This window comes from Scylla paramamosain, chromosome 25 (assembly GCF_035594125.1).
Source record: "Scylla paramamosain isolate STU-SP2022 chromosome 25, ASM3559412v1, whole genome shotgun sequence".
Classification (NCBI taxonomy): domain Eukaryota; kingdom Metazoa; phylum Arthropoda; class Malacostraca; order Decapoda; family Portunidae; genus Scylla; species Scylla paramamosain.
This window is the reverse complement of record NC_087175.1, coordinates 11922395-11944592: the sequence shown is the minus strand read 5'-3', so window position 1 is coordinate 11944592 and position 22198 is coordinate 11922395. Positions and strand designations below refer to the sequence as shown.

The following is a 22198-nucleotide window of genomic DNA, read 5'->3' as shown; positions in this document are numbered from 1 at the left end:
TTTTACTCAAACAACACTGACAGAGAACTAACGCAATATTATGGTGCTAACACTCACACAGTATTAACACAATATCAAAAATGACATAATCTAGTGATCTAGGTGGAAGCCGCCAGGAATATGAGAAGAGAAAACCGACAGGTAACCGTCAGCAGTTGCAAGTCCTTTAATCTCTTAACTCGCCAGAGATAGAGAAGAGAAAACCGACAGGTAACCGTCAGCAGTTGCAAGTCCTTTAATCTCTTAACTCTTTTTGTTCACCAGCTAAGGTTGTATTTATAGCCACTTGTTAGACTGGTTAAACTCTCTCTAACTTTATTTAACTTTATTATTATTAAAGGTTTATTGAGTATTATGTCAACATATACATATATACATATTGCACAAAGGAAAAAATATACATGAATGTACATAATACACAAAGCGGGCACCAGCCCGCAGGTGGGGGAGTCTTGGGTCCCGGTGGTGGGCGGTGCGGTGGCGCGGCGAGGAGTGCTGCTCGCCGGTCAGGAAAGGAGCTGCGACCTGTTCAGCGGGGCGGGGGCGCTGCCCTGAGAACTCGCAGCATCAGGTCTGTGGGCGTGTGGCGGACGATGAGGGCAGCCCTGGCCTCGCGGCTGCTGAGGAGATCACCGCCTACAGGATGGGCCGGTGGTGGCGGCGTTGGTCTGAGGGCGGCGGTGGCCGGACAGGACAGTAGGTAGTGCACTAGCGGGTGGCGGCTGTGCCTCCCGCAGTGGTCGCACTCCTGCCCCCGAAAGTCGTCGTACAGCTGTTCCCTGGTGCAGTAGCCCAGCCTTACGCGTTGCAGCAACACGCCGTCTGCTCTGGGCTGCTGCTGGGAGGCGTCCAACGACTGGTAGCCAGTGGCGGAGGCGTACCAAGCTGCCTGTCTCTTCCTTGTTTCCAGCTGCCGGTGCGTGTGGCGGGCGCGCTTGGTTGCGGCGAGCCTGGCTCGCGCCCTCACTTGGCTCAGGCTGGGCGGCACATGCCTTGTCACCTGGGGGCCACTAGCAGCTCTCTTGGCGGCTGCGTCAGCAGCCTCGTTGCCTCGTACTCCCACGTGGCTGGGTATCCAGTTGAGCCTCACCCGCCGCCCCTGCGCGGCGAGGCTCTGGAGGCTACCCAGGATGGCGGTGACGAGGCCCACGTTGTCGCTGGGATACGGCTGTTGTAGAGCCTGTAGCCCAGTTCTGGAGTCGGTGTGGAGCACCACGGTGCGCTCCCGCCGGTGTTGAGCGTGCTCCAGGGCCAGCAGGATGGCCACCAGTTCTGTCTGCAGGGTGGAGCAGTGGTCGGGAGTCCTCTCACACACCTCGGCCCCTCTGGTGATGGCAGCAGCGCCCGTCCTTCCGCTGTCAGGGTCAGCCGAGCCGTCGGTGTAGTACACAACACTGTCTGGCTCGGTGACCTGCGCCATGGCCATGAAGGCGTGCTGCCGCATCTCCTCCACGGCGCAGAGCGCCTTGCTGGCGGGCAGCTGTGTGGCGGAGAACTCTGCCGCGGGTGGCTCCCACGGGGGTGGGGCGCGGAAGGTGGGGGCAGGGAGGTCCGCCTGTGGCCAGTTCTCCATGCGAGCCAGGTTGTGGGTAGCCAGCGTGCACTGCAGCAGCCACGGGTTGCGGCGGAGAGATTCGGCGCCCTGCGTCCCCGCCAGCCTTAGTCTCCTCTGTGTCACTCCCTCCGCGTCACGCTGCAGCACCCTCGCTACGCGGCAGGCCGTGATCTGCTGTACCCTGGTGGTGAGGGGTACCAGTCTGGTCTCGCTCTGCATGACGCATGCGCTGGACCACCTCGGTGCCCCCAGCATGGTCCTCATTGCGGTGTTTTGTAGCACCTCGATCCGCTCCTGCTGGTTTGGAGAGAGTGCTATGAGGACGGGGGCGCTGTAATCCACCAGCGAGCGAACAGCGTGCACGTAGTACTGGCGCAGGACGGAAAAAGTGGCGCCCGCGCTGATTCGCGTCATGGCCCGCATCACGTTCAGCCTAGACTGCGTCCTCTCCCTCAGGTAGGCGGCGTGGGCTGTGAAGGACAGCCGCTTGTCCACCCACACACCGAGGTACTGGTAGGAGTTGGTCCATGCCAGCTCAACTCCCTGGACGCGGAGCTGCCAGGTTGGGTCTGCCGCCTTCACCATCATGGCCCGGGACTTCTCTGCCGAGATCTTGAGCCCCAGGTCCTGGCATTTCCCGCTGATGAGGTCGAGTGCCTGCTGCGTCCTCCTGAGCTTGTTGCCCCTTCCGGTGACGACGAGGGCGAGGTCATCGGCGTAGCTCAGCAGGACGGTGCCAGCGTGGAAAGGCAGTGCCACTAGCTGTTCCATCAGCAGGTTGAACAGTAGAGGGCTGAGGATGCCGCTCTGGGGCGTCCCGTTCTCAAGTACCTTGAAGGTCGACCTCAGGCCCTGGAACCTAACCCTGGCGCGGCGGCGCTGCAGGTAGTCGCGGAGCCAGGCCAGCAGCCTTCCTCGCACCCCTTTCCGCACGAGTGCGTCGAGGATGGCGTGAGGGCTGGCTAGCTCGAACGCCTTCTCGAGGTCGATGAAGACGATGACGGCGGGGCGGTGGTCAATTTGGGTCAGCAGGGCGAGGATGCTGTCTGCCGTGCTCACTCCGCGGGTGTAGCCGAACACATGTGGGTGAGAGGGCCCCACGCGCCACTGTAGCCGCGCGAGCACCATCCTCTCAGCCGTTTTGGCCGTGCAGCTGAGGAGAGAGATGGGTCTGATCTTGGTGGGCTCCCTCGGCTTTGGAATCGGCTGAATGTCGGCTTCCTTCCACGCGGGCGGCAGACAGCCCGCCATCCATGAGGCGTTGATGGTGGCCAACAGCGCGGCGTCCCCAGCCGGCCCAGCGTGCGCCAACATGGAGTATGGCACGCCGTCCGCCCCCGCTGCCGTGTCGCGGCCTCTCCTCCTAGCCCGCTCCAGCTCTTGAAGGGAGAAGGGCTGGTCAGTCACGTCGGCTTCCTCCATCGCCTCCCTGACAGCCTCGTCGCGGTGTGGTCGGAGCTGCTGCTGGATGCGTTGTGTCTGGGGAGGAAGCTGGTCACTGGAGCTCCGCGTGGTGAACATGGTGGCAAGCCTCTCTGCCTCCTGCTGCGGGTGCGGGTGGGCGGGCGGGCGGGGCGGGGCAGCGCCGGAGGTTGTCCTCACGCTCCTCCACAGCTGGCCTAGAGACGTGTGGTGGCTAAAAGTGGCGCACCACTCCAGCCACTTAGCCTCTCTGGCCCTCAGGGATACCTGCCGTGCGCGGGCCACCACATCCTGTAGGAGTCTTAGGTTGTTGGGGTTGGGGCGCCTTTTGTACAGTTTTCTGTGCTGGTTGACACGGTGGTTGTGCTCGCGCACCTCTTCGTTGTAGTACCACCAGTCTGTCCGGTGGCGGCGGCTCGGGGTGCACCTGGGGATGGCTGCGGCGGCTGCGGTCTGGATGGCCGTCGTCAGGTCCCTCTCCTGCTGATGTAGGTCGGCGGGCGGCTGATAGGCGGCCCACCACTCGTCAAGAGAGGCCTGAAACTTGGTCCAGTCCGCTCTCCTTATGTTCCAGCGTGGGGGCGGGCGGGGTGGGACCGGCGGGGCCACTGGGAGGGTGGTGAGGGTGGCAAAGTGGTCGCTGGTGAGGGTCGGGTGCACCTGCCACGTAGCGCCTGCCGCCAGGTCACTCGAGACCAACGTGAGGTCAAGCCTTCCTCCCCGGGTGTGGGTGGCCTCCCCTGTGTTGAGAAGGCACACGTGAGGGATTTCCTCGAGCAGCACGGCCAGGTGTCGGCCCGTTTCGTTGGCTGGGGACGGTGACTGTAGCATGGGGTGGTGGGCGTTGAGGTCGCCCGCAACCAAGAGACTGGAGTGGGAGGCGAGGGTGAGAAGCTCTCCTGCCTCCAGCTGGTGTCGCTGGCTCCTGTATACGTTGTATACCAGGAGCGGGAGACTTCCCACCTGCAGCTCCAGCGCCAGGACCTCCACACCGTCCCCGCAGTTGACTGGGGCTGCAACCCTACGGTGAGGGATTGTGCTCCTCACCAGCTCTGCACAGCCTCGGGTGCCCTCCGCTGTGGGGAGCGAGTGAAGGGTGTAGCCCGCCACCCTCCATTCAAAGTCGGCGGGCGTCAGTGTTTCCTGGAGGAGCACAACGTCAAGGTGCTCCTCGAAGACGGCCTGTAGGACTTGATGTTTCTTGGGTCGCAGGCCCTGCACGTTCCATTGCAGGACTCTGAGCCTGGGGGGCCCTGCAGGCTGGTCCGCGTGGGTGGCGCCCTCAGCATATCTCCTCTCCATGTTGGTGGTGAAGGTCTGGTGGTTGGAGGGAGGGGCACAGACGTGGGTCCCTCGAGTTCAGCGGTGGTGGCAGGAGGCCGCACTCAGAGATGGCCGTGGCTGTCTCCTGGCGGAGAAGCGCGTCCAGATCGTCCCGCCTAGCGGGGACGTGATCAGGGCTGGCAAGCAGCTCCGCCATCAACTGCACCATCCGCGCCACGAGGCAGTTGACCACCTCGCGGGTTTCTTCGCTGAGACAGGCGGGCACCCCGTGGAGAGGATCGCTCGGGACCATGGCTCTCCTCCTCACCGTTGTCGGTGCTGGGCCTGTCGCCGCACGGGCGGGGGCGTCGCCGGGAGGGTCTCTCCCTTGTGTGCCGCTGCTCGGGTGGTGGGGCTTGGCTCGAGCATGCTTGGTAGGGGTGCTACCTGAGCGAGTGGAGGGGTGGGCGGAGGGGGTGCGGCTCTCCGTGCCTATGGCTGGAGGCTGTACCTCGGGTCGGCGGTGAGGGGGTTGCCGGTTAATCTCTTCCGGTCTTGCCGCTGGCTGGGACGGGGGTGGGGGGGTGGCTGAGGGGGCCTGCCGCGGGACCCAAGCTGACCTGACTGGAGGTGGGGCGGGTGCAACGGGATCTCGCGCTGACCTTCCTGGCTGGCCACGTGGTGGATGCTGTTGCTGCTGGGGCTGAGCGATCTGTTGCCGGGGCTGCCCATGCGACGCTTTATGGCGACGTCGACGTTGCCGCCTTGGTGGCGCCTGAGACTGCTGTTGTTGCTGCTGGCGTGAACGAGGCATCCTACGGAGCCTCTCAGGGCACTGGGGGTTCCACGCGTGGTGGTTTTTCCCACAGTTTGGGCACCTGGCGGTGGTTGCCTCGTTGGCCTTATGGCGGGCGATGCACTCCTCCGTCGGGTGGGGCAGGCTGCACACGCCGCACCTGGCGGCATGTTCGCACCGCGCCTGCAGGTGGTTGTACCGTTGGCACCTGTAACATCTTACAGGCTCACCTTGGTAGGGGCGCAGGGAGTATCTGCCCCAGCAGCCGAGATCCAACTTGGCGGGCGGCGGCCCCACACACACAAGTAGCACCTGTCTCGTGGGCAACTTGTCCCTCCTGAAGGTCAGACGCTGGGCGGAGGTCACCTGAGGGTGAGCCTCTACCGCCTCGAGAGGCAGGTCGAGCGGGTAGCGCTCCAGCACCACCTTGTGCCTCTTTTCGCTTGGGTCGAGGAGGAGCACCCTGTTTCCTTCCTCCGCGATGCAGCGCAGGAGTGCCGTGGAATCCTCGTCCTTGGGCGTGACCACGTGCTCACCCTTGAGATTAACCCTTACCTGTATCCGAAGGGTCGGATACTCCCTCTCGAGGGCAGAGATGGCTCGGTAAGAGTTCTCGTATTCGCCCAGGCTGCCCAGCTTGAACTTGGGCCTCGGGGGCTGGTGGCGGCGAGCTCGGCTGGTCGTGACGGTAGTCCATCCTTGCTCCTCACCGCCGTCCTGCTGCTGCTGCTGCACCACGTCGCTGAAAACGGAGAGGTCGAGTGGGGCCCAGTCCGCTTCGGTAGCGTTGTCCTCCTGCCATGAAGGCTGGAGGCTGCGGGTGGCTCGCTTCGGTGAGCGCTCATCACTGCTGCTGTCCTCCAGCAGGTTACGGGCCGCTTTCTTGGGCGTGGAGCACTTTAGGGATGCTGAAGAAGACGATGCTCTTGCCCTCTTCCCTGAACCGTTGTTCAGCACTAGCACTTGGTCACTGTTGAATGCCATGACGATTGAACGAGGCGGGAACGACACACGTGGTATTTAGGGTAGGTCAGAGGGAGCGTGGCAGCGACCACGTCCGACCCCGACCGTGGCCCAGTCGTGTATATTAACAAAAACATGAACATGTACACAAGAAATACTGAACATAAAAAATGATTTACATAAAGATATGGACAAAGAGAGTGAATGTGTGTGTGTATGTCTGTGTGAAGAAAGGAGTAATATGATGTATAGAAAAGACGTGTAACGTATGTGTCGAAAAGCGTGCACAGAATGTGTATGTATAAAAAAATGAGGAAGAAGAGATGAAAGACGAAAAATCTGTGCAGTAGAAAGAGAACGGGAGGCTGAAAACATATAAGAGAAAACAGAGTGCTTGGAGCGGTGACTTGTGTTTACATATTACGCTCTCATGAAGCTATGTTAACAGTGGTGATGATGAACTGGTGCTAATGATTTAAGAAATGGCAATACTGATTTATTGTAATTGAAAGGAGTTGACATGAAGACATCAAACGTTACAAAATATACATTACTGGTTCTGAGAAGCGCGTAAGCTTTAGTGTACCCTGAATATGAGAGAAAATGGGATATTTCTATGGCTGACTAGATTATTTGCTACAATAAAACGAACGCAACAGTAACAACTTTTGTACAATCTCCAGCAGCATTAACACTAACAAAACATAAACTAAATAAATCACACTCACTTCCCATATCAAGATTTTTTTTTTTTCAGCAACTCTCGTATTGGTCGTACCTTCGTGTCCAGCATTACACCATCTTGTCTAAACTTTCAATCATCCAGCATAAGCAATAGGAGCTGCCAAAGATGTGGACCTGATGACTGATATGGGTGCTCGGAGATGGTTATCATGGGATGGTGTATATCTGTTCCAGGAGGTTAAGGGGAATGTTTTTATTTTGTAGAGTGAACGTTATCTGGTCGTCCGGAGTGGTTGGTGTGTTGGCAAGGCAGAAGTAGTGAGATGAGATGTTACCTGTTGTGGGTGAAAATTATAAATAGCAAGGAATGTTGTGTGGTCTGAAGGAGATGGTCTGAATCTTTATAGGTGATTTCACGTGATAAATATTCTTGGTGTTAAAATTGAGTTCTTCCTCGCTACAAGCTTGATTAAGTTAAATGTACAAGTTGCATCAAGTAAATCAAGTAAAGCATAGCACAATAAGTATCATAAAAGCGTATTGAATGGGAATTGTAGCGTCTTTAGATAGTTTACAGATGTTTTTATAGTGGGATGTTGCATTAAGGGAATGGCGGGCAATATATCTAGTTTGATTCTAGGGAAGGAAAAATCGATTCCATTTAAAGCGAGGAAACTTCTTGATCAAAAGTTTGTGGGCTGCTCCCAAAACATTATTAACCTAATTTCGGCTCACCCTTCGCCAAGACTTGAGTGAAATCTTCGTAATTGCTCTGACTGCTTAGGAAGTTTTGGACATAGTTTGCCTCGTTGCTGTTATTATACTGGAGTCTTGCATATTTTGTCTGTGTTTATATTTATCAGCCTGCCTGTCTTAGTGTTAGTTTTGTCACGTGTGTGTTTGTCTCGGCATGTATGCCTATTTACCTCTCTCTCTCTCTCTCTCTCTCTCTCTCTCTCTCTCTCTCTCTCTCTCTCTATATATATATATATATATATATATATATATATATATATATATATATATATATATATATATATATATATATATATATATATATATGTATATATATATAAATAAATATATATATATATATATATATATATATATATATATATATATATATATATATATATATATATATATATATATATATATATATATATATATATATATATATATATATATATATATATAGATAGATAGATAGATAGATAGATAGATAGTCAAAACTTGAGTCAAAACTCAAAAGTTTCTCATCTCATCGACTCATTTCCATTAATAAACTGTCATAGATCTCTTACTCACCGTCAGTATTGCATTTCTTACTATCTTCTATTGTTAAATCAACTTTAACTGCTATTCCGAGGATGCTAACTGCATGTTTCCCCCAATTCCTGTGGCCTTGGTGCATAAGACTTTCATCATAATTTCCTTTATAATTTATTTATTTTTTTATTTATTTATTTTATGTACGAGGGTAACTGGGCAATGGCAACGAAAAGATATAAAGAAAGGCACATTCAAATGTCAGCTACCAAAGCGAAATCAGATAGAATGATTAAATAACAGAGGATGAAAGGAGTCTTGAAACCTCCCTCTTGAAAGAGTTCAAGTCATAGGAAGGAGGACATACAGATGCAGGAAGGGAGTTCCAGAGTTTTCCAGAGAAAGGGATGAATGACTGAGAATACTGTGAGAGAAAGAAGAAAATCTTATCCAGCAAGGCCGCGGGAGGAGGGGAGGCATGCAGTTAGTAAGATCAGAAGAGAAGTTAGCGTGAAAAAAGCGGTGGAAGATTGCAAGAGATGCAACATTGCGGGGATGAGAGAGAGGCTGAAAACAGGAAGTTACAGGAGAGGAGCTGATGAGAGAGAAAAAAAAAAACTTTTGACTCCACCCTGTCTAAAAGAGCGATATGAGTGGAACCCTTCCTACATGTAAAGCATACTCCATATGTGGATGGATAAGACACATGTACAAAGTTAGTATTTTTTTTTTGGGGGGGGGTTAGAAAAACTGGCGAAAACGACTCAGAACACCTAATTTCATAGCTTTTTTAGATAGAGATCAGATGTGAAGCTTTCATTTTAGATTATAAGTAAAGGCCAGAGCGAGGATGTTCAGTGTAGAAGAGAGGAACAGTTGAGTGTCACTGAGAAAGAGGGAGTATTTATATGGAAGATCGTGTCAAGCTGATAGACGGAAGAATTAAATTTTTGAGGCACTGAACAATACTAAGTTTGCTCTGCCACAATCAGAAATTTTAGAGATGTCAGAAGTTAGGCAGTCTGTGGCTTCCCTGCATGGACTGGACGACTAAGAAAAGACGTGCATGGATTGGACGACTAAGAAAAGACGCGGAAAAGTGCAAGGTGGTATCACCAGCGTAGAAGTTGAAAGGACAAGAAGTTTGGTCTCGAAGATGATTCATGAATAATATGAAGAGAGTGGGTTACAGGACAGAACCCATAGAAACACCACTGTTAATAATAGATTTAAGAGAACAGTGACCGTCTAGCATAGCAGCAATGGAATGGTTAGAAAGGAAACTTGAGGTGAAGTTACAGAGAGAAGGAAAGAAACTGTAGAAGGATAGTTTGGAGATCAAAGTTTTGTGCCAGACCCTATCAAAATTTTTTGATATCTCTATCAAATATAAGAATTTGAAGTGATAGATGTTTAAGAATCTTCCTGTTGACAATAAATTCAAAAACTTTAGAGAGGCAAGAAATAAAAGGAATAAGACGGTAGTTTGAGGAATTAGATCGGCCACCTTTTTAAGGAAGAGAATGAATGTAGGCAAACTTCCAGCAAGAAGGAAAGGTAGATGTTGACAGACTGATTTGGAAGAATTTGACTAGGTAAGGTGAAAGCACGGAGTCACAGTTTCGGGGAACAATAGGAGGGACCCATCAGGCTCATAAGTCTTCCGAAGATTAAGGCAAGGGAGGACATGAAAAACATCACTACAAAGGATCTTAATGAGTAGCATGAAGCAGTCGGGGGGTGGAGGAAAGGGAGAAACAAGCCCTGAATCATCCATTATAGAGTTTTTTCCAAAGGTTTGAACAAAGATTTCAGCTTTATAAAAAGATGATATGGCAGTGGTGCCATCAGGTTGAAATAAATGAGGGAAAGATGAAGAAGCAAAGTTATTGGAGATGTTTTTGGGTAGATGCTAGAAGTCACGAGGGTAGTTGGATCTTGAACGATTCTGACTCTTATTATTAATGACTGAGTTTTTCGCTAGTTGTAGAACAGACTTTGTATGATTCCGGGCAGAAATTCAGGTGATGAAGGCTCAAGTACCCTTTGTGGACTACCATTCTATCATATATATATATATATATATATATATATATATATATATATATATATATATATATATATATATATATATATATATATATATATATATATATATATATATATATATATATATAGCACCAGAATGGGCTCTGTTAAACCATGGTTTGGAAGGTTTAGGTCGAGAGAGAGTGAGGAATGTACGCCTTCATGCCAGAAACCTCTGCAATGTGCTCAGCACAGAGAGACGAGTCTCTGACACGGATGCAGCTGTCATTCCAACGAAAATCAGAAAAATGCCTCTTGGTGATCTTCTCTCTCTCTCTCTCTCTCTCTCTCTCTCTCTCTCTCTCTCTCTCTCTCTCTCTCTCTCTCTCTCTCTCTCTCTCTCTCTCTCTCTCTCTCTCTCTCTCTCTCTCTCTCTCTCTCTCTCTCTCTCTCTCTCTCTCTCTCTCTCTCTCTCTCTTTCCTTCTACTGGAACTGATTTAGAATAAGAGTATCAAGACACCTCAGACACAATATTGTTTAACAATTCTGATAATTTATATATATATATATATTTTTTTTTTTTTGCGTTCTTCGTGAACGGACTTATTTCAGTATTTTTTCTCCACTTTCCCTTTGCTTTCCACCACTGAGCTGAATTTTGCCTCGTGAAGAATTTCAGAAAACAATCGGAATTAGGTTATCTACTAATCTTAGGAGTTACTCGTACGTTTTTTTTTTTTTTTTTCTACTTACACGCTTTTTTCGTGCATTTTCTTTTTAACATCGTGTTTTAAGTGAAAAAGATAAATGGTCATATTACTAAACAAACTATAACTTGAAAAGTTCCTTGAACCGAAAAATGCGAACTTATTCAGAAACTCACTGGAATTATTTCTCCATGCAGATCGTGTGTAAAAAAAGAAAGAATTACTTGATAACCTGAGTCTTGGTCTTCTGTTGACTCATAGACATGTATTACAATGTTCTAATACTGTCAAGTCAAAATTTTGTTCGTATCTATTAACTTCTACCCGTTCTAAATCTAGAATTATCTTAAATTTATCCATTCAGCTCTTACAAAGTACTGTGATATCCATTCTCTTCACAGTTTTGAACACAAAATGGAATGCAAATGTACGAGTATGTAGCAATGGATTTTCATGTTCCAATATATACGAGTATAACGCAACGCGATTTGAATGAGAAGAACAGTAATAGGTAAGGGATTGGCCAAGAGAAGGAGAGGGATGACAGCAAAAGATATTTGATGCAGATGATCATTTTAAAGTAAGTAGAACGTCATGATTACTTGTTTTCAAAATTATGTATTGTATTATTATAATACTCTGTACCTAACCAGTGCGACCTAAAAATATTATATGCAGGATCTACAATGTGATTATAATTCCGAGGGAAATTATTCAAAGTTTTACCGTGATGCAAGGGTTACTCACACTAAAACTTGTTGACTCGGTTTGAGACGCGAATGTCAGACTGTTAATTATCTGTGATATTTGAGAGACAAAACTTGTGATGAGTGGCTTTTGCAAATAGTAATGTGGAGCAAGTCGATTTACTTATCCTTAGCGAATTTGATTGATTGATCCACTTCAATGATTCACGCACTAATCTATCGTGAATTCAATTGTATCCGTCTTAACAATTATTATTATTTATACCTCATATATATATCCTCATATACCTCATATATCCATCCCACATGCGAGGTGTTCTTATATTCATCCCACATGTGCCCATGGCCAGCTAGTCTATTCTATTTTTAACTTTTCTTCTCCTTCTCTACCTCTCAAGGAAGTTTCACACCCCATTTCCAGTCCTTAGGTAAAACACCTGCGTTTGCTTCTGAGTCTTTCCTTCCTAGTCACTGGCTAAAATAACGAGCTATCCCATTGGCTCCTCCGCCTCATTTCCTGGTATTTCATTGGTCATTTCTTCATCCCAAAATCTAAAACGTGATCCACTTAGCTCAGATAAATATAGCCGCATGGTAGCTAGCTCAGCCAGTCAGTCTCCATCCGAGTCAGTCACGAGAGTCTCATTTCCGCTCAGTTCCAGTCACGAGCAGTCAATCTTGGTCTCTCACTCGGTTCCCCTCCGAGTCACAGTCACTCATGAGAGACACTGCTCAGTCATCATCACGTGCAGAAGTTCATGTCACTTTAGAGAGAAAGAGAGAACAATAAATCATCACGTTTATAATCTCGCCTCGTAACAAGTGTGTACATTCTCTCTGCTATTAAATCAAGAACTCTCATCATCGTGTCTTTTACTCGAACACATCAACTATATCAACCTACTACCCACAGTCCTCCACACTACAACACTACCTAGCTCACTACCGGTCCTTCACGCTACCAACACACCAAGCTCCTCATCTGATCCAGCAGCGGTGAGCAGACAAATCCTTGATACAGTGGTGATCAGCGGTAGTCAATCATTTGGATACACAATCAATTAAAAGTTTCAATTATACAAGAACGCTGCCTGTGTGGGCGGTGGCTCCCATATTATCCGCAGCCATGCATACCTGTTCATCAACCATTAAAGTTTTCTTTTATTGCGTGCCTTTCGGTTAGGTTAGGATATATCAGCTTAATTTTTAGGTAGCTTTACGCCTTATGTTAGCTAGATGTGGTATGTATGCTGCATGTTAAAACACTTTCTTGCTTAATGATGCTTCGTAAATATTTTGTCATATAAGTGATGTTATTTTTTCCATAATACCTACAATTGGTTTTCTGTGTTATTTACTGACTATTTTTTATTATTATTGCCTACCACGGATGCTATCACACCGCCCCGTACCCCAGCCTGTTGCTGTATATATTACTATATACAATTGTATATTACACATTACAATACGAAAGGAAATTAGTATTTTGTCATATTTTTCCTGTCAGCAATATAATATCACTTTATTTAGTAACTACTACAATATCCACGTTTTCTTTTACAGCTTATACAAATCAATGAACATGCGAAATGTGGGGATTTTTCTGAAGAGCCAGAATGAATTCACAATTCTTTACGATTTGCGGGAATAAATGTTACATCGTTAGTGGCAAGGGAAGAGAATAGAGGTTGTGTGCGGCTTTTGCTTTTTGTCACGGAAGAAAATATCTCAACAAAATGTCGTGTGTTCATGGGTCAATCAGCATCTTGGTGGAAATGTTTTCCCGTAGTGCGCGCTGCTCGTTCATGAAGAGCAAGAGAGAAACTTGGAGAGGAAAGTCAGATAATCGAGGCAGCGAAACTTTATCCAAAACAGGAGGACTGTTATCATCTTGCTATTTCTCAAGAAAGCTCGCATGGTGCTGAAATCCAGCTCATCACATCATCAACTTTAAAAATTTGTAATTTATTTATGTATCGATGTGTTTCACTGCTAATTTTCTTGAAGTACCTGCCACTTCTTTGAATCAAGTTTTTTTTTGTTACCACTTGTTCTGGATTGTTTGTCACTGGTTGACTGATTTACTGGACGTTGCTGGAGATGACAGTGGCGGGATAGACGATGGTAGCTCGTTGATTCTCTGATGAATACTGGTAGCGTGGAGTACGGGGGTAGTGGGGTTAGATTATGGTTGATTGTGCGAGTGAAGGTAATACAACAGACAGATGTACTTTCTTGATTTAATGATGGACAAAGATGTACACGCGTGATATCGAGACACAGATTACAACGGACGTGACGATGCTTGACTCTCTCTCTTAACTGTCTCTGATCTGACTCTGATGTCTCTGATCTGCTCTGATCTCTAGCTACAAACTCTATTTATGTGAAAGAAATGGATCAGGATTGAGAATCTGAGATTAAGGGATAGCCAATCAGATGCCTGGGAATAGGATAAAGGGATCAATGACAGAGGTCGTTATTCTGACCAATGCCCTGCGAGGAAGACAAGGAGGGCAATGCAGGTATCAACCCTAAGGACTGGCAGGAATGTAGGGAAGGTGTGATATTCCCTTGGGAGGGAGAGAATGAGAAAAGGTTAAAAATAGATCAGACTGACCATATTTTTTTTTTTTTATGTAGGAAGGACACTGGCCAAGGGCAACAAAAATCTAATAAAAAAAATGCCCACTGAAATACCAGTCCCATAAAAGGGTCAAAGCAGTGGTCAAAAATTGGTAGATAAGTGTCTTGAAACCTCCCTCTTGAAGGAATTCAAGTCATAGGAAGGTGGAAATACAGAAGCAGGCAGGGAGTTCCAGAGTTTACCAGAGAAAGGGATGAATGATTGAGAATACTGGTTAATTCTTGCGTTAGAGAGGTGGACAGAATAGAGGTGAGAGAAAGAAGAAAGTCTTGTGCAGCGAGGCCGCGGAAGGAGGGGAGGCATGCAGTTAGCAAGATCAGAAGAGCAGTTAGCATGAAAATAGCGGTAGAAGACAGCTAGATATGCAACATTGCGGCGGTGAGAGAGAGGCTGAAGACAATCAGTTAGAGGAGAGGAGTTGATGAGACGAAAAGCTTTTGATTCCACCCTGTCTAGAAGAGCAGTATGAGTGGAACCCCCCCCAGACATGTGAAGCATACTCCATATATGAGGACAGTGCACGTGAACTACTGGACAATGGAATATATGAGTGATGAATATATACAATAATAATTGTTACGATAGATGCGACTGAAACAGTGCCTTCTCCCACGAAAAATGCTTCCTCATATTTGAACATAATAATGATTACAGCGATAAAATATGAGCAATAATACATGGCATATGAGAGAGGGTACGGAAGCGATAACCTTAATAGTAATATACATGATAACATAATACAATACATATACAACACAGTTTCAGTATTCTGTGTATATTTCTCTTGAAATACACACAGAATACTGAAACTAAGAATGATTAAACATTAAAGTGAGAGCGAAGTTTCAGTCTGTAAGGTCTGTGCGGAGTTAGACTTGAGGAGCCTTGAGGATCAGTTGAATCAGATGAAAAGGAAGTGTTACCTGATGTGTACACTCATCATCGAACCCTTTGTTCACACGCTTCAAGTGATCGACATGGGCTGTTTGCTCTGCTAAGGTCTTGAGATCTAGAATTACTTTGTGGCCATGGAGAGATTTGATCACACGATGTGGCCCAGTGAACAATGAATCTAACTTAGAGTTCTGATCGTGAACTCTATTGAAAACGATATCACCGACTTCGATGAAAGAATCAGTTGCTCTACGATGTTGTTTCCACATCTCAGTTTGCGATACAGTAAGGCGGTCATGAATGACCTTATGACTGTACTGAAATTCGAGTAGACGACATTTGACGTAGTCATTCATGTTGTAGACTGGACGCGGAACGCTGTGAAGAAATTCGTATGGAAAACGCTTGTCTTTACCGAACAGCACGAAATTAGGAGACTCGTTGATAGTAGAGTGCTCAGTTGAGAGAGCAGGCTAGCTGAGGAAGCCATTCGTCCTGTGAGTGCTTTGCTTCTGTTATGTAACGCAGAACGTCAAGGATACGTTTATTACAACGCTCCACTTTGCCGTTTGAACTGGGCGATTGAAGGACGCAGTTACATTTCTTGATGTGAAACTCTTTACAGATCTCCTTTAATACAGTGTTATTGAATTCAGCGACACTGTCAGATAAGAGGACACGAGGAGAGTCATAAGGACAAATTATGTTTGAATGTCAATGATCGCGCGATCAACAGAATTTGCAGTTTCGTCCTTGAGAGCAACGAGATTGCTGAAATGTGTGAAACTATCCACGCGAACTAGAAGATACTAGTAACCGTTCTCTGTAAGTGGAAGCTTGAGCAAATCAACAGAGACTGAATCCCAAGGAGCTGAAGCGATGGAGTAAAGCAGTGAGGGACTGTCGTCAGCGAGTGATGAACAACGTGAAGCACACTGAGAACAGAGGGCACAGTGCTGAAAGATATTTTTCCTCATAGTTGTAACACATTTCCCTGTGTTACAGTAATTATGATAGTCACCTGTAAGGCTGTCCAGTCATCAGTTGTGCTTTTACATTTTTTTTTTTTTTATTATTTATTTGAAAATGTAAGAGCTTCATATTTATTGTATGATTTGTGATTTTGTGAAAACAATTTCTTTCATTTCTGTTTGCATAGTTATTTGTATTTTCTTTATTATTTATTCATTTGAATTTATAAGATGTTCCTTGCAAGTTGATTTCACGGTCGGGCGGCTCAGCTGGCGTCAGTGTTGGAACAGCAGCCTGCCAGCATGGTTGTATAAGTGCCGGTGTTGTGTTATGTATCCTGGAGTTTCTGTTTGATACTGAGATTGATGTACAGAGGTTATGAAGGTAAGAAAGGCTATGTATTGTGTTATAATGTCCGGCGAGTTGTCAATGTTGCCTAGTTATATGTTGTTGTGGTTTTGTGCAGTGAAGTGTTAACAGTTGTTTTTCTGTGAAAGCTTATTTATTTGATGCACGTGTTATAATACATCTGAGTTGTGTTATAAGTTATAATGAAAATATTTGCATCTATATTCCAGTTTACGCATATATATATATATATATATATATATATATATATATATATATATATATATATATATATATATATATATATATATATATATATATATATATATATATATATATATATATATATGTGTGTGTGTGTGTCTTTAAATATTGCTACCTATACAGATAAAGAAGAAATCACTGAAATGATGCAGAGAAGAAAAATATATATATTTGGTATAGCAGACACAAGACATTTTGGAAAAGAAAGAGGAAAGCATCTCAGTGGTGGGTTTGTTCTGTTATATAGTGGAATCGGAGCAGGGAGAAGGAAACATGGCGTAGCGATCATTGTAGGACCAACACTCTCACCATACATTCAAGAAATAAAATTAATTAATGAAAGGCTAATGTACTGTATTCTGAACATCAGAGACAAGAAATACTTTCTATATCAGGTGTACACACCTCAACAAGGACACACTGATGAAGAAAAAAGAGAGTATAAGGAGGTGCTGGAGGATAACATTAACCTGAGTCCAGATAATGTCACTAGTATCATGGGTGACTTTAATGATAGAGTAGGACAGGATAGAAGAGGTATAAAAGATATCATTGGACCCTTTGGAGAAGACGCGAAAAACACAGGTGAAAATCCTATAGACTTATGCATGAGAAATAACATGAAGATTATGAATGTTTTTTTTAAACATAAAGGCGAACATCGTTACACAAGGTACAGATGGAATCAAGTAACTCAGCGGTTCGACCAAAGATCCATTATTGATTACATGCTGACATCAGATAAAAGGCTATTCAAAGATGTGAAAGTCCTACCAGGCGACTCGCTAAATTCAGATCACATACTTCTAATTGGAGACCTGAATATTAAGAAGGTTAAACCTAAACAAACACATAAAAGAAAAGTCATCAAAGTTGAGTCACTAAAAGATGGCGAAACAAAGGATAAATATAGAGCAGCAGTAGATGAGAAAATTGATCGTAGAGAAGGACATGAGGACTGGCAAGCTCTGTAAGAAACAATCAAAGGTGTCGCAGAAGAAACATTAGGAACAAAAATGGTGGGAGGTAGTAAAAAAAGGCATACACCTTGGTGGACAGAAAAAGTAAAGTGTGCAGTCAAGGAAAAAGTTAAGGCACTGAGAAAATGGTTAAGACATAAAACACTGGAAACAAGAATGGAGTATGTCATTGCAAGAAATAAGGCTGAAGGAGTGAAAAGAACAGCACAAAAAAAAAAAAAAAAAGTTAGGAGAGACAGTAGAATAAGACCTAAAAGGTAGTAATAAGAAAATCTTTGAATTAGCAAAGTCATATCGGAAGGTCAAAAGCATGGTGTATAATATTAAAGATGAAGCTGGTATGTGATCGTAGAACCGAAAACAAGACAAATGAAAAATGGCAAAACTATTTTAAAAACCTGCTGAATGCTGGAGGAGAAGACATCGGTGAAGGCATGGACACCGAGGAAGTTTTTTTTTTCTTATGTAGGAGGGACACTGGCCAAGGGCAACAAAAATCCTATAAAAAAAAAAAAGCCCACTTAAATGCCAGTCCCATAAAAGGGTCAAGGCAGTAGTCAAAAAATGATGAATGAGTGTCTTGAAACCTCTCTCTTGAAGGAATTCAAGTCATAGGAAGGTGGAAATACAGAAGCAGGCAGGGAATTCCAGAGTTTACCAGAAAAAGGGATGAAAGATTGAGAATACTTGTTAACTCTTGCGTTAGAGAGGTGGACAGAATAAGGATGAGAGAAAGAAGAAAGTCTTGTGCAGCGAGGCCGCGGGAGGAGAGGAGGCATGCAGTTAGCAAGATCAGAAGAGCAGTTAGCATGAAAATAACGGTAGAAGACAGCTAGAGATGCAACATTGCGGCGGTGAGAGAGAGGCTGAAGACAGTCAGTTAGAGGAGAGGAGTTGAGTCGAAAAGCTTTTGATTCCACCCTGTCTAAAAGAGCCGTATGATCAGAACCCCCCCCAGACATGTGAAATATACTCCATACATGGACGGATAAGGCCCTTATACAGAATTAGCAGCGGGGGGGGGGATGAGAAAAACTGGCGGAGACGTCTCAGAACACCTAAATTCATAGAAGCTGTTTTAGTTAGAGATGAGATGTGAAGTTTCCAGTTCAGATTATAAGTAAAGGATAGACCGAAGATGTTGAGTGTAGAAGAGGGGAACAGTTGAATGTCATTGAAGAAGAGGGGATAGTTGTCTGGAAGGTTGTGTCGAGTTGATAGATGGAGGAATTGAGTTTTTGAGGCACTGAACAATACCAAGTTTGCTCTGTCCCAATGAGAAATTTCAGAAAGATCAGAAGTCAAGCGTTCTGTGGCTTACCTGCGTGAAATGTTTACCTCTTGAAGGGTTGGACATCTATGAAAAGACGTGGAAAAGTGCAGGGTGGTATCATCAGCGTAGGAGTGGATAGGACAAGAAGTTTGGTTTAGAAGATCATTAATGAATAATAAGAAGAGAGTGGGTGACAGGACAGAACCCTGAGGAACACCACTGTTAATAGATTTAGGAGAATATATATATATATATATATATATATATATATATATATATATATATATATATATATATATATATATATATATATATATATATATATATATATATATATATATATATATATATATATATATATATATATATATATATATATATATATATATATATATATATATATATATATATATATATATATATATATATATATATATATATATATATATATATATATATATATATATATATATATATATATATATATATATATATATATATATATATATATATATATATATATATATATATATATATATATATATACGCCTCCAGGATTTCTTCCACTCCGTCCTTCGATCTCTTCTTCGGTCTCCCTCTAGATCTTCTACATTCTGGCCTTCAGTTCCATCTTTTCTTTGTAATTCTTTCTTCATGCATTCTCTCTACATGTCCAAGCCATTTTAGCTGTGCCTTTTCTATTTGCTTCTAAATGACGTTACTCCAATCATTTCCCTTATTTCAACATTTCTGATTCGATCTCTTCTAGTTTTATTTACTATTGCTCTTAGGGTTCTCATTCCTGACTATTGAATTCTGCTCCAGTCTCTTGTGGTTAATGTCCAATTTTCTGAGGCATATATTAAAATTGGTACCAGGACTGATTCAGATATAGTTTTCTTTGCTTCTGTAGGAATATGTTTATCCTTTAGGATAGAATATAGGGCACAGACACCCCTGCTGTACTTTGATATTCTTTCAGTTATCTCTTCTTTGTTCTTAAATCCATCTTTTGCAAACACACTTCCCAGACATTTAACACACTGAGCTTCTTTCACATATTCATTTTCAATTTCTATTTCTACAATATCTTCATTTTCCTTTGTTACAGTTAGTATTTCAATCTTTTGTATATTGATGCTCGACCCCGCCTCCTCAAAGCACCTTTTCCAACAATTTAGAGATCTCTCCAACTGCAGCCTGTTATTATTCCAGCAGGATATGTCATCTGCATACACTAATACATCTCCATCTCCATGAACTCCTATTCTCTCTTTATACCTTTTTTATGATACAATCCATATATGCTATGAATAGTAATGGAGATAGCACACTTCCTTGTTTTACTCCTGTTGTTACATCAAACCACTCATCTTTCTCATAAACAGTCTTAAGAAGACACGAACACGGATTATATGTACTTTCTGACTTTCTGCAGTTTTTTTTTCGTCAATCCATATTCCTCCACTTAACATTTCCAAAGTTTATTTCTTGGAACAGAATCGAATGCTTTTGTCAGATCTGTAAAGCACAATATAAATTTCTGTTGAACTCCCAGCATTTTTCCATGACCATTTTCAAAACAAAAATAGGGTCTGATGTACTTCTATCCTTCCTATATCCATGCTGTTCTTCTCCTAGCTTCGGCTCTATCATTGTTCTAGCTCGCTTTTCAAGAATTCTTTCATAAAGTTTATCTATGTGGCCTCTATAGTTGCCACAGCGTCCCGAGTCACCTTTTCTTTTATAGATGGGTAGTATGATGGTCTTACTCCAATCTCGTGGTATGGTTTCTTCTCTCCAAGCTTTATTGAATATTCTCAATATCTTCTCCTTCAGGATGTTACTTCCCTTTTTAATCAACTCGATTGGTAAAGCATCACATCCCGGTGCTTTATCATTTTTCATCTTCTTCAGGGCTTCTTCTAGCTCATCTCATGTTATTTCGTTATCTTGTTCTTGTCTCTCACCAACCTCTTTCAGGAGGAGGCAGTAGACACCTGCCGAAACGATAATTACTCCCAGTGAGGTGTAAAGCAATGTTCAGGGGGTGCTGTGAACTTATCATTAAACCCACCTGTGACTTCACTGAACGTTTCCCTTTGTGTCTCACAACACAAAGGGGCAGTCACAGCCTGCCCTCTAAAGACAACTCTCTTCATCCACACAAAACTACAAGCACCTAATAACACACACACCCTTCACTCAAAAATTACAAAATCATCATGGCGACTCCTACACCAACCTCGGAGTCCCCATCTGGGGAGGGGATCATGAATGTCCCCAGGTCGGACTGCCTTTCTGTCGACGACCCTAGGTGTCTTGACACCCCCTTCAACTTTTTCTTCATTAACTTCTGCAACATTCGCGGTCTAAGATCTAATTTTCAATATGTAGAACGTCACCTCTCCTCTTCTAAACCTCATCTTATTTTCCTCACTGAAACTCAGATGTCTGAGGCAACTGACAGTAGCCCCTTTTCTGTTCCCTCCTTTCTCTATCCTCCTTTTCGATCCAAAGCTGGATGTTGCGTTTATGTGCGCAATGACTTAACCTGCTCTCGTGCCCACCCTCTTGAATCTTCCGAGTTTTCCACCATCTGGCTACGACTACAGAGTCACTCTCAAACTAAATTTATCTGTGCTGTACACCTTTCACCTAACTTCTCTGGCTATAAGAAATTCTTTGACTACTTAACTTCCAAAGTGGAGCACATTCTGACCCTCTTCCTTTTTGAAGAGATCTCCATTCTTTGAGACTTCAATGTTCACCACCAGCTTTGGCTTTCCTCTCCCTTCACTGACCATCCTGATGAACTAGCCTTCAACTTTGCTATCCTTCACGACCTAGAGAAACTGGTGCAACACCCTACTTGTATTCCTGACCGTCATGGAGATACGTCCAACATTCTTGACCTTTTCCTGACCTCTAATCCTGCTTATGCTGTCACCCTTTCTTCTCCATTGGGCTCCTCCGATCACAATCTCATATCTGTATCTTGTCCTATCGCTCCAATCCCTCCTCAGGATCCCCCTAAGCGAAGGTGCCTCTGGCGTTTTGCCTCTGCTAGTTGGGGGACCTGAGGAGGTATTTTGCTGATTTTCCTTGGAATGACTACTGCTTCCGTGTCAGAGACCCGTCTTTGTGTGCTGAGCGTATAACAGAGGTGATAGTGTCTGACATGGAGGCGTACATTCCTCACTCTTTTTCCTCGACCAAAACCTTCTAAACCTTGGTTTAACACGACTTGTTCTCGTGCTATACATGATAAAGAGGTGGTTCACAAAAGGTACTTAAGCCTTCCATCACCAGAATCTCATGCACTTTATATTTATGTCCGGAACCATGCCAAGTCTGTTCTCCAACTAGCTAAAAACTCCTTCATTAACAGAAAATGTCAAAACCTTTCAAGATCTAACTCCCCT

At 44.7% G+C, this 22198-nt stretch overlaps 1 protein-coding gene across 1 annotated transcript; it reads right to left on the bottom strand.

Annotated features, from left to right (window-relative positions):
* Positions 1-529: 529 nt before the first annotated feature.
* LOC135113362 (uncharacterized) lies at positions 530-6020 on the bottom strand. The gene is made up of 2 exons (XM_064028617.1): positions 4467-6020; positions 530-4294 (listed from the first exon to the last, which is right to left on the bottom strand). Exons 1-2 carry the CDS (start codon positions 6018-6020, stop codon positions 530-532), a joined length of 5319 nt encoding a protein of 1772 aa, XP_063884687.1.
* Between the last annotated feature and the right edge of the window lie 16178 nt (positions 6021-22198).